The 13,138-nt window shown below is 39.1% G+C and overlaps 1 protein-coding gene across 3 annotated transcripts; it reads right to left on the minus strand.

The window, feature by feature from the left end:
• Positions 1–1,520: 1,520 nt before the first annotated feature.
• LOC109206483 (protein REVEILLE 1-like) lies at positions 1,521–12,517 on the minus strand. Of its 3 annotated transcripts, XM_019369305.1 has the most exons (7): positions 12,431–12,514; positions 11,641–11,702; positions 3,599–3,712; positions 3,379–3,490; positions 3,191–3,252; positions 2,650–3,075; positions 1,521–2,556 (listed from the first exon to the last, which is right to left on the minus strand). In XM_019369305.1, exons 3-7 carry the CDS (start codon positions 3,674–3,676, stop codon positions 1,882–1,884), a joined length of 1,353 nt encoding a protein of 450 aa, XP_019224850.1. In that variant the 5' UTR covers positions 3,677–3,712; positions 11,641–11,702; positions 12,431–12,514; the 3' UTR covers positions 1,521–1,881. The 3 variants fall into 3 exon arrangements, with proteins under 3 accessions (XP_019224850.1, XP_019224852.1, XP_019224849.1); XM_019369307.1 differs by lacking the exon at positions 11,641–11,702 and having other exon boundaries at positions 12,431–12,517; XM_019369304.1 differs by lacking the exons at positions 11,641–11,702; positions 12,431–12,514 and adding an exon at positions 4,960–5,288.
• Between the last annotated feature and the right edge of the window lie 621 nt (positions 12,518–13,138).

Raw genomic sequence — 13,138 nt, forward strand, 5'->3', positions numbered from 1 at the left:
GTTATTTATCAAGAATTAATTACTTCTAAGATTGTATGTTAAAATATTTTATTGTCTAACATCAATGTGAACTGTTCTAATTCTAATGAAAAAATAATACTTACCATTTGTTATTTAATCAATTCAAAGAATTCAATTTTTGTATGCATATATACGAAACTTTCCATCTCTTCTGTTTTGACTAAATACACAAAAAAAAGTAGTCATTCTATAAATTTATTTAAGTTTTTCAAAATCGCGCGAAGCGCGGACAGAATCCCTAATATATAATAAATGAATAAGGGCAATAGCACAAAATTAACACTATAACAGTCGTTTAGTTTGACAACTACGAGAACAACAATAATAATAACTGATAATGGTTACTTTTAAACCTTGTTGCTCATGAGTTGATAGAAGTTTGATGATAAAATCAGTCGATCGATTTGTTCAAATTGTTATAATAATTTTTTTAAAGAAAAGAAATGAAATTATTCTATAACAGAAACCCCCATCCCCTGACCGTAAGTAAAAATATTCTTTACTGTATGACTTTTGCCTCGTCTTGCGCAGAGGATTATTAAGGATTATGCAAATTGTTAACTTTCTTCTTTAGCTTTATTTTTCTTTTTTCTTAATTCTGTTTTCTGTTGCAAATTAGATGAGTCTGATCAAACAACTATTACAATTTGCCTCAATTCTCAATAGTGGTTAACTGGTTATCACCTTATCCTTTGGCCTTTCCAATGAATTCCCTAATCTTTATCCTTATATAGTACTTAACTTAATCACTTAAAGAATGCAAGAGAATAGAATACGGGCCGTGCCGCATCCTCCCCAGAGGTAAATATAACAATACTATAAAGCTTAATGACTTAGGATAACTTGATGTAAAAATAGCACGGGCTAGCCAATTTTCGGACTGGTCATTGAAAAATAGCCAGCGTTTGCAAAATCATTGAAATATAGCTATTATTTGCTGTAACACGAAAAGTTCCAGCATAATATACTGGAGATCGATACACCTGTGTATAGACTTCTAGCATATTATGCTGCACCAGCATAATATACTGGAGTTCCAGCATAAGTATACTGGAACTCCAGTACATACTGGAGTTCCAGCATATACTGGAGTTCCAATATACTTATGCTAAAACTCCAGCATATTATACTGAAATATTTTCCAGATTTTGAAAAGTGTTTCTATTCAGTTTTATCTTTACATGAAAAGTGGTTAAATTTCAATTACTTTTAAAACTGTGGCTATTTTTGAATAACCACTTATAAATCTGGTTGTTTTTGAATTTCTCTCTGATGTAAGGTCACTAAACATAAGGAATGTGTTTATAAATCTACATTTAGCCGTTTGATTAGAATAGAAAATACTTTTGGCATGTCCAGAAATTTACATGTTTTGTACATGAAAAGGTTTTCCATACTGGAATAACAGTAAATTCTAGGCTGATCTTACCCAGCTGCCTAGGAAACATTTTTCAAGTATAGAGAAGAACAATACCAGCATCGAAAACAAGCCTGGTGCACAGGAAAAACAAAACGAAGCTGCTGCATTTAGATAGCATAAAAGTGACTTAATTAGAGAGTTAAGAGTATAATACAGAACAACTGCTACATGAGTGGAAAGAAAAAAAATCATAGCTGCACATATTTTGTTTACCCACTCAGTTGTGCACAGTTTCGTGTCCAACTCAAAAATTAGGGTGGGAAGCCAAAAGGAAATTAAAAAGTATATGACAGTGTTGGATGTAAAAACTTAGACCTCCTGAATCTGCAGACCTAAGACTCCTTGACAGGCATTGGTTAATAAAACAGAAATACCGTGCAGAACAACAGAACTTCTGGCTGGTCAGGAGGATTTGCTAACAGAGGAAACTGTACCGAATGCTATGAACACACTCTGACCCTTTGTGATTCTCTCTCTTCTAATTCAACCCCTGATGTCATGCCATCCCTCTCTGCTAAACATCTTTTATATGGTACAAATCCCTTACTGTTGTTCCATTTGTCGCTCTTGGTTGTATATTTTGACTCAACAGTCTCAGAACTCCTGTTTCCATCGTCAACTTCACTAGCTGAGCCAGTGCTTGAACCGGTTGATGATCCCTCTCTTTGAGCTTCTTCATTTTTCGGTCGCTGACAAGGAGTAGCAGTCTCTGCAGCTGTTTGGCTGCACGATGAGATATACCGATATACAAGATCTTGGTACCAAGACCACCAAGGAAGTGTAGTAGGGAAGGCAGCAACACCCTCTGGATTGTTTTCAAGCATATCTTGCGATAACCAACAAGCTGATGGAATCATATTGCCAGGGACCACAGGAAGAATAAACTGTGAATTTGCTTGGAATCCATGAATCACATTGCCATAGTTGGCCCCGATTTCGTCTTCTGTGGTTTTAGATGGCAATGAGTTGCAGCTACCTGCTGGAGATTGCAAAGCAAGTTTGGTGGCATCTGGTACAAGAACCATCTGCCCGAACAGCTTGATATTTGCCAAAGGTGCCTCAACAGCTACCTTTTCGCCAGGACATGAAGTCTCCCTAGGAACGAAATCACATTCCTGCAAAGGCATATAGTACAGATAACGGGTAACTGTACATTCAAAATATCATTGCAAGACAGATTTATCAACAAACTTTAAGAGGAATTATACCATGCCAGAATTGAAAATTGAGCTGGAACTAGCAGCCACTGGTTTTGATGCAACAGGAATTTCCTTTACTATATTGGACTTTGACGTCATACTTTCATCATCATTCTGTCCAGAAATTATATTTGCAGTGTGTGCATCCGTAGTACAAGAGCGTGGCGAAAAGCGAGAGCTTTGCTGCTCAGCGACTGGATATTCAGAAACGTCTGAACCAATTTCTGACAATACTGAATCTGGAGAACAACTACCTCTTCTCGATGCATTTGGAGAAGGAGACCTTTCAGGCTGAGCTGAAACTGACTTGTTAGTTACAGGGGAATCGGCCATCTTACGAGGGTATGGATGGAGAGGTTTCTTCTTTGGCCGAGGAGGAGGTATATCAATTGCATTTAGGGATTCATCACCATCAGTACCTGAATCCCGAGCAACCTAAAATGGAGATTAAAACTTCAATGACTGTAGCTGTTGATAACCCGCGCAGAGACAGGATCGTGAATCAATGAGCAAACTTCGTAATAATTCATCGAAATCTAGGGGCACCAACCTTGGCAAAAAATTTCTGTGCATGACTACGAATCTGAATTGCAGTCTTGGTGCCAACATGTTCTGCAAGATTAAAGAGATATGTTAGAAACTAATATCTAGATTGAACCACATAAACGGGAAAAAAGAGAAGACTCGGAAGAAGGATAAACCTTTTACCAGCAATGAACAACCTTATACCACACTCACCTTCTATTTGGCGCCAAGCACGGCCATACAGCTTTAAGGCTTCAACAAATCTCTGGTGTTCTTCCTCTGTCCATTTCTCTCTTTGTTTGGTAATGGTATAAGGCTTCCTAACCTGTTGCATATAGGAAAATAAGAATCAAATTAAGCGCAGATCAAGCCTATGTCAAATGAAATAAAGGGGAAAAAAAACTTGGAATACATTCATAGGAGGGATAATGACCTTTAGTGTAATTTCATTGGCAAGACATGTTAAGGCCTTTCCCTGAGTAGCCACAGTTTCCAACTTTGAGCTAATCATAGATGAGCCACCACGCCGAGCCCCCTCATCTTGATTCTATGGTATTTCAAAGAAAGCATACTTCATAAGAATTGAATCTTCCAAGTAATTTCAATTAAAAAGAAATAAAAAGCCACAAAGGAAACCCTTCCACACCCACCCAACCTGCGCTCCACCCCTTTTTGCAGCAGACAGACTTCTAGATGAAGTTGCTCTCATAGAATATGATTCCAACTAGCATCCACTATGCGTCAGGGGTGGATGTAGAGTAGCAGAGTCGGGTTCATCTGAACCCGGTACTGTCGACGTGAAGCTTAAATTTATGCATAGAAGTTCACAAAATTTTGCCACAAATGGTAGTTATGAACCCATAAGTTTACAGATACAACGGGTTCAATGCTAAGAACCATAAAAGGTTGAATCAATAGAGTTTAAATCCCGGATCCGCCTCTGGCTATGGTGCTAACAATCTACATTTTCACCCCCATTTCTATCAGCCATACGAATTTGCACAACTATGGATCTAACTTAATCTCCTACATATAGTTAATATTCTTTGAACACCAGCCAAAGAGATGAAAGATTAACTACTACTACCAGGCCTCAATTCTAAACTAGCTAGGTTAGAAAGCATCATATGACCCAACGATAAAAACCGTATAATGGCAGCAATTTACAACCCATCATCAAACAACATAATACAGCCTTTATCAGCATTAACTCAATTACATATCCAACGTCAATGTAGAGCCATTTACAGCCAGATCAAAACCCAAGAACAGAAATCCGGACATCACATTAAATATGTGAATAATGAAAGTATTGTGTCCTCTTTCTGAGTAAAGAAAGTTTAATTTATAGTGCAACATTTAAATTGTCTAGACTCCCTACAAATTAAGCAGTTTTCTAGGATAATTGTCCAATCTACAACTTTCCCTGGCCAGAAAATTGGCCTTTTTGGCATGCTAATGGAATCATTACTGTAATAATCAACTTTCCAATGCCATCTAACTTTAACTTACAGTTCTAGAAACATAATAAGCGCCACTTAAAGCAATAGTCAACCAAAAGAAGCATCCACTTAGTAGTAAAAGAACATCATTTACTCATAATAACAAGTTTAGCTTCACATACCGTATCAGATAAACACTTAAATCTAACAAATAAGAAAGGAAATAATTAAAACTCCATTTACTTTATATATACAAAAAACAAAGCCCATATAGTAAGAGAACATCAAAATTAAGAAATACTCATATTCTAAAAATGAATATTAAGAATAAAGAGAAATAATTAATACATACCAGTGCCTCAGCAACCATAGCTGCAAGAATCTCAAAAAATCAAAGCTAGATTGGTCAAAAAAGAAGAAAAAGGTGGGTGTTTTAGCTTCACTTCTCTTGTTACCAAAAAAAAAACTTTGAGAAGTGAAAAAAGCCAAAAGAAAATATACAGAGAAGAAGATCTCAGAATAGAAAAAAATGGTGAAATATACACAGTAGTGTAAACAGGGAAGAATATAAACTGAATGAAGGGAAAATATAAGAACAGAAACAGAGAATGAAAGGGCAGAAATCTATAGGGTGGTGGGGTTTTTGGAGGGGGGGGATACCACGTAGGATAGGATTTTAGATTTTTTAATAAATAAAAATAGGTAGAATCGAAAACTCGAGAAGGTTGTAGAGTTGGAAGGAAGGATCTTGACATCTTGTGGCTGAGAATGGAAGCTTAAGACATGACACGTGTCGATATCAGGCTGTATCCCAATCTTTTTCTGAAGCTACTGCTTATTTGGGCTGGGCCCATTTATGGGACCAACCATATCTCTATCTCTCTCATGAGCAAATGACACCAACAAAGTCCAAACTGTGATTGATATATGTGGAAGATATTGAACCAACCAATCATACACCTACAATAGGGAAAGAGCATACATATTTTAATAAAATATATCTAAAAGATATTATCTTATATCCATCACTTATATTTTTTGGGTAAACGTTCTTTCATTAATTTTCACCGAATGACTTTTGTGGTTCTGATTCCTCCTCTCCCTTTTTGGGTGGCTGTTTTTGATTCTCGAAGAATTAACCCATAATTCATGTATACTATAACACACACATTATATAACAATTGTTTGATTCTTTGATTTTGGGCTGCGGTGATGTTTAAAATATATTCATAATTTATAATATATTTAAGGATTAGCCAATTCGCTTAAATTTTAGAAAACAACGTCCTGAAGTTTAAATTTCAGTGTTCAAACTTTATTATATCATGTCCTAAAGTTCGAAAATTATGTCGAGAAATTCGAATCTTATGTCTTGAATTTTAAATTAGCTGTTCTGAGATTCGGACACTTAGTCCAAAATTTTAAATAAATAGTTCAGAAATTCAGGACACTTAGTCATGAATTTCAAATTAGCAGCTTAATAATTAAGACACTAAGTCCTGGAGTTCAAATTAGCAGCTCAAAAATTCAGGATACTTAGTTCTGGAGTTTGGGGGAATTGACTCATCTTTAAATGCATTATAAATTATGGATATATTTTAAATAACAAGCTTAAGTGTTATTGGTGCATGATAAGTGCGAATTTTAACCACTTATTCGCACCTTCTTGCTTTAGTTTTAGTCTGAAAGTGTCGATTTCTGTTTCCAAAACTAATGAAATTGTGCAAATTGCAAGAATGTCGGAGAATTGGACTTTAATGAAGAAATCTAACTCAAAAAGGAGTGTTTCGGCTCATAAGGCAAGAAGGAGCGCATCAGGCCAAAAGTGCGGTTCGCATAAGTAATTCAGCGGCCGTAGAAGAAAGCGCGGACCACAAAATTATCTCTGTAGCCGCAGATCTGGTGTTGAAGCTCAGATGATGATTGAAGCAAAATGCGGACCGCACACAATTTGTGCGGCCGCAAAACATGGTCGCACTGACAAGTATTCAAAAAGTTCAGAGAGTGTGCAAAATGACCAAGTATGAAGCCTTTCCAAAAGTGCGGTTGTAGTAGCTGAAGTGCAGCCACAGACCAAATTATGCGGCTGCAGAATTCCTCAACCTGCAGAACCAAGGAAAGTGCGGACAGCACGTGGAATTGTACGGCCACAGAACCTCCCGAAAGGCACCCCTTCTCAACCATCCGCTGGGCCTTTAGAAATGAAATAACTCTGCTAGGAGCATAATTTAAGGTACCTCTCCACTCTAACCATGGTAATCCTAGCATAGCCAATGTCACGGTCTTGGCGTGACATTCAAAAATAACATAATGGGGCGACAACCAGTCCATGCCCAAAATAATATCAAAGTCTACCATACTGAGCAATAATAAATCGGCTTTGGTAAACACGATCGATACACACGGTCAACAACAATAGAATCCCCCACAGGTGTAGACACAAAAACAGGGGAACTCAAAGAATCCCGAAGTACGCCCAAATATAGAGCAAAATAACATGACACATAGGAATAAGTGGAGCCTGGATCAAATAAGACTGATGCATCTCTATGATAGATCGGAACAATACCTGTGATGACAGAGTCGGATGCAACCGCCTCCGTTCTAGCAAGAAGAGCATAATATCTGGCTTGGCCTCCCCCTCTAGGGAGACCTCTACCTGCTCGACCCCCACCTCTAGCTGGCTGTGCAGGTGGGGTGGTAACTGGTGCGGCAACCATGGATTGAGAAACTTGAGGACCCGGTAGAATATGCGAAGCCTAGGTAGTCGGTGAAGGTGCACCCTTCCCGAGTCTGGGGCAATCCCTCACCACGTGACGAGTGTTACCACACTCAAAACAAGCTCTCGAAGGACGTGGCTGCTATGACTGGCTCGGGCCTGATCGGCTAGACTGACCACTAAAAACACCCCGTGTAGGAGGTGTGCTAGACCCTGGCGGTGCATATAGGGAGCCTGGGGCATAGGAGTAGTCGGAGCACCGCTGGTAGTTGGAAGTGCTGAATAAACAAGGCAATTCACATAGCCCCTACCATGACGAGCTGCAGTTGGGGCACGAGTACCACTATAAGTGCCAGACTCAGATACCTCTTGGCCTCTTTCTCCCGAATCAGCATACCTTCCAACCTCCTAGCAATCCCCACTACTTGCTGGTATGCAATGTCCATCTCCAACTCTTGGGCCATACTAAATCTGATGCTGGGGTTGAGCCCCTTGATAAATCGACGGACCCGCTCTCTAACAGTAGCAACCAAGGCTGGTATATGCCTAGCAAAATCACTGAACCGAACCACATACTCTGACACGGTCATAGAACCCTAGCGCAACTGCTCAAACTCTGCGCGCCATGCATCTCTGAGACTCTGTGGAACATACTCCCTCAAGAACATATCCGAGAACTGAGTCCAAATCAGTGAATCTGCTTCTGCCGGACTACCCAACTCATAAGCACGCCACCACTGATAGGCCACTCCTCTAAGCTGGAAAGCAGTGAAAGAAACCCCACTAGACTCTGCTACACCCATAGTACGGAGGATACGGTGGAACTTCTCAAGAAAAACCTGGGCATCCTTTAACGCTAAGCCACTAAAAGTAGGAGGGTGGTACTTCTTGTACCTCTCGAGCCTGTGCTGATCCCCCTCAGAAATTGCTACCCTAACCTCGAGCTGAACTGGAGCTACCAGCTGCATCGGTATGACCTCTGGAACCTGGTCGACCTAGACCCGCTGCTCTGGGGTATGGGCGGCGCAAGTGGGATTAACCCTGCCTGAGCTAAAGTGCTGAACATACTCAGAAACCGGGCGAGAGTCTCTTGAAGGGCTGGTGCAGTAACAGGCATCTCAGGTGCCTGCCCTCCAACTGGAGCTACTAGTGGCTCCTCTATAGAAGCTTGTGCGAGTGCTCTGGCTGCACCACGAGGACGTGTTGGCCTCTACCCCGGCCCCAGCCTCTCGCGGCTCTAGCAGGGGGCGCGGGTGTCTGGTCATCTGATCCGGTTGTACATGTCCTCACCATCTTGAGAGAATAGAAAGATTGCACGACAAGGAATCAAAGAAGTGAAACTTTTTCCTAACAGTTCCATAGCCTACCGAAGATAAGTACTGACGTCTCCGTACCGATCCGCGAGACTCTACTAAACCTGCTTGTGACTTATAACACCTATGAACCTAGAGCTCTGATACCAACTTATCACGATCCTAATTTTCCTCCGTAGGATGTGGTGATGGAACCCAGTCTCTAAGACTAGGTAAGCTCAACCATTATGCGGAATAACAGAATATAAAACTGGAACTCAAATCTCAACATATAACATAAATCAATCTGTGATTCAAAATAGTTACAACTCCCAAAACCCGATAGAATAAGTCACAAGCTTCTAAGGGAAATACTAAGTGTCTCTATACATCAGAGTTTAAGGGGAGCTCCTGAGGTACCGCCTCTTAGTCCCAAAAGTAAATATGCAACAAGGGAGCTCCCGAGGTACCGCCTCGTAGTTCGAAAAATAAATATGCAACAGGGGAGCTCCCCAGGTACTGCCTCGTAGTCCCAAAAGTAAATACCCAACTCGTAACCTATGGAACAATGAATTTACAGCAAGGAATCCTATAGTTAAAGACTGAATACAAATAAAGGAAACATGAATTTAACTAAGCATGTTGCACAGATTGCAAGTGAGGATTAAAACACGTAGACATGTGATATTAGGCTAAACATGATAACTACACATGCTAAGGTAACTCAATTAAGGAATTAAAAGAAGACTATTCAGCAAGAACTGGATTTTTCAACATATAACCCGAGTACGCACTCGTCACCTCGCGCATACGGCTTCCACATATTTCAAATACTATAACAGTACCAAAACCTAAGGGGAATTTTCCCCACACAAGGTTAGATAAGTCACTCAAATCAAGCTCAATCAGTCAATAAGAATGTCTTTCCCTCGATTTTCCGACTCCGAATGACCCAAATCTAACCAAAAGCAATTACATACTATAAGAAACTAATCTAAATATTAAAATCATGACATAAACAAGAAATTAAAAAATCGCCCCAAAAAGTCGACCTGTACCCACGTCTTGGAATCGGGTAAAAGTCACAACATACGAACACATATTCGATAACGAGTTCACCCATGCCAAAATTACTCAAATTCGACCTCAAATCGCCTTTCAATTCTCAAAAATTCGGACTAAGAACTTTCACCATTTCCCCCCAAATTTCACACCCCAAATCCTTAATTAAATAAAAAATTAATGATAGATTAGTGGATATTAATCAAAAATGAGTGTAGAATCCTTACCCAAATGTTTCCTCTAAAAATCTCTCAAATTTTCGCCTCAATCCGAGCTCTCTAAGTCCCAAAATGAAAATGAGATCAAACCCTCGATTTAGCCCTTTTTCTGCCCAGAGATTACGCACCTGTGAACCCACAGTCACATCTACGGCTCCACTCCTACAGAATTTCCATCGCAGGTGCGGTTCTCACTTGGTCCAGACATGCCCGCTTCTGCGGACCTGTCACGACCCGGATTTCCCACCCTCAGGAGTCGTAATAGCGCCTACTAGTGAGAGCTAGGCAAGCCAACCAACTGAATTATTTGACTTGTTTCCATTTTTAAATTCGTTAACAACTTAGAACAACTAATTAATAAACTACATAATTTAACAAGCTGAAGAATAAAATTCAAGCTAATAGTACTACTAACACCATCCCATAACAAAACCACCCAAGATTTGGTGTCACAACTTCACAGACTGTCTAAGAGTACTACAAATAAAGGTCTAAAAGAAATAACAAAATACTGTCTCTGGAACTACATAAGAGAAGCAGGAAGGTAGGTAGAGGGAGACGCCAAGGCTTGCGGACGCCTACAGGACTACCTCGGGTCGCCTGATAAGCAAGAAGTTGAAAACCTCACTGCGGTCCAAAATCTGCAGCACCGGGATCTACACAAAAGAGTGCAGAGTGTAGTATCAGCACAACCGACCCCATGTGCTGTAAGTGCCTAGCCTAACCTCGGCGAAGTAGTGACGAGACTAGGACCAGACTATCAAATAAATCTGTGCAGATAATTAATGTACAGCGGAAAAATAAAAGCAGAAATATACATATGGTCAAAGATGGGAGGGGGAAACATGTTGCGGGGAAATACCAAATAGCAACAGGAAGACAACAGTTAAATATATGGAACATCACAATTCATTTATCAACAAGAATCAGAAATCAAACAAGTGCACGGCATCACCCTTCGTGCTTTTACTCTCGTCCTCACCCTAAAAATCAATATAAACTGCACGGCATCACCCATCGTGCTTTTACTCTCATCCTCACCATAATATCAATATAATCTGCACGGCATTACCCTTCGTGCTTTTACTCTCATCCTCACCATAAAAATCAATATAATTGGCACAGAATGGTACATCGTACGGCACGGCATCACCCTTCGTGCTTAACACTCTTCCTCACGAAATAATAATACACGGCATCACCCTTCGTGCTTTAACACTCTCTCACCAAAACAATGCACAGCATCACCCTTCGTGCTTTACACTCTTCCTCACCCAAACAACAAACACAAACAATAAGGGCAAGGAATAAATGAATCATAAGAAAATCCCGGCAAGGGAACAATATCAAAAGCCACAACGTCCCGGCAAGGAATCGATACCATGATCCTCTTCTCATTTTCACATTTACCTTACAACTTGGTTCACAATTTGAGCCAATGCTCTATAAGGTCCAATTGCCAATTATACTTTTACATATCACTTTGCAACTCGAGCCAACGCTCTTCAATATACAAATACCAATATTCTTTCCACAAACCTTGCTCAATAATAGCAATCACCACATTAAACATGAACAATACAAACGGAGTCACATTAATCACAATATATGACTCACGGGCATGCTTGACACCAACGTATAGATACTCGTCACTATGCTTATACGCCGTACTCAACAAATAACACATAGCATATAAGACCAAGCTCCTTTTCCCTCAAGCTAAGGTTAGACCAAACACTTACCTCGCTAACAGAGAGTTTCTCCAACCTTGCAACGTCAAGAACACCAACCAAACGATCTCAATCTATGCAAATATTAATTAACGATGTCAAATATGCTAGTTGGAATTATCTCACACTTCTCGTACAAAATTCAATAATTGGCTCACTATATATTCAACTAATCCTTTAATCACTCACATATGTAAAACTCATTAATTTAGAAAGGTCCATAAGTATACTAGACCTTACGTTTTGTTAACAAACCCGTAGCTCTACGTAACTTAAAAACATTCAAGTCTATCTATATGAATATGTAATGTAACTAATCTAACAATAAGGGTGGATTTCTAACACAATTCCATGTGCAAATCAGTTAATTCCAAAATACAATCTAAAAGAGCTTTTTCATAGTAGTAAGATTTTTTTTCCTTTTTATTATTAGTAAGTAAATTCTATTTATACTCCCAAAGCCTCACAAGAATAAAATATTACTAAAATTACTTTGTTCCAACTCTTGTCTTCGTTGTAAATGAATTCAGAGAAATAACTTTTTCTTTTATTATAATTACTTTGTTATCAGAAAAGGAGCTCCAATAAAATAAATAAAAACTTATACCTGCTTTGCTATTGAAAGGTACAATACTATACATTGTTTGTTAAAGGCATAACGTGATAGATGAAACATCAACAAAAGAGAAAAAAAATAAAAAAAAAATGCTGACTCTTTACATGCATAACTGAAGCATCTTCACTTAATTTTTTCTCCTTAGTTTAATCCAAAATATAGTTATGGGATGAATTTAAGAAATACCTGGTCAACTCCACCAAAGACCCTCTATAGCCTTTTCTTCCTACTTGCGTGTGTCGGCGACTACTTGAAGCACTTTTCTCTCTTCTTTAGGTATTTGCGTATCTATTAGAACTAAAAGAAAAATTTTACTTATTTACTCTACTTCAAACCTAGCAGCAACGTAAAATGGGCTTGGCCCAAATCTTTCGTGCCTATTATTCCAAAGCTATTATATTGCTCCCTAGCCTAAGTAATTATAAATTATCCCTACTAACTATTTAATTAGTACGCTATCTCACATATTATATTAAACCTGTACCGGGCTCCAAAACCAAGATACGGGCCCGATACCATCAAATTTCAAACATATTTTATTTTCAAAAACTCATGTATTTTTCAGAAAATAATTTTCTTTAAAAATTCATTTCTCGGGCTAGGGACCTCGGAATTTGATTCCGGACATACGCCCAAGTCCCATATTTTCTTACGGACCTCCCGGAATCATCGGAACACGGATCCGGGTCCGTTTGCTCAAAATGTTGACCGAAGTCAACTTAAATTTATTTTAAAGGCAAAATTCATTATTTTCACAGATTTTCATATAATGGCTTTCCAGCTACGCCCCCGGACTGCGCACACAAATGGAGGTGAGATAAAAGGAGGGTTTTAGGCCTCAGAATGCTGAATTTATTTCTAAAACAAGTGATGACTTTTTGGGTCATCACATCC

The sequence above is a fragment of the Nicotiana attenuata genome, unplaced genomic scaffold (genome assembly GCF_001879085.1).
Source record: "Nicotiana attenuata strain UT unplaced genomic scaffold, NIATTr2, whole genome shotgun sequence".
NCBI classification, from domain to species: Eukaryota; Viridiplantae; Streptophyta; class Magnoliopsida; order Solanales; family Solanaceae; genus Nicotiana; species Nicotiana attenuata.

Coding starts and splice junctions, on each gene's coding strand:
- LOC109206483 (XM_019369304.1), bottom strand. Junction 3,253..3,378: donor TGCTTGGCGCCAAATAGAAG/GTGAGTGTGGTA, acceptor TTAATCTTGCAG/AACATGTTGGCACCAAGACT. Junction 3,076..3,190: donor CACAGAAATTTTTTGCCAAG/GTTGGTGCCCCT, acceptor TCTCCATTTTAG/GTTGCTCGGGATTCAGGTAC.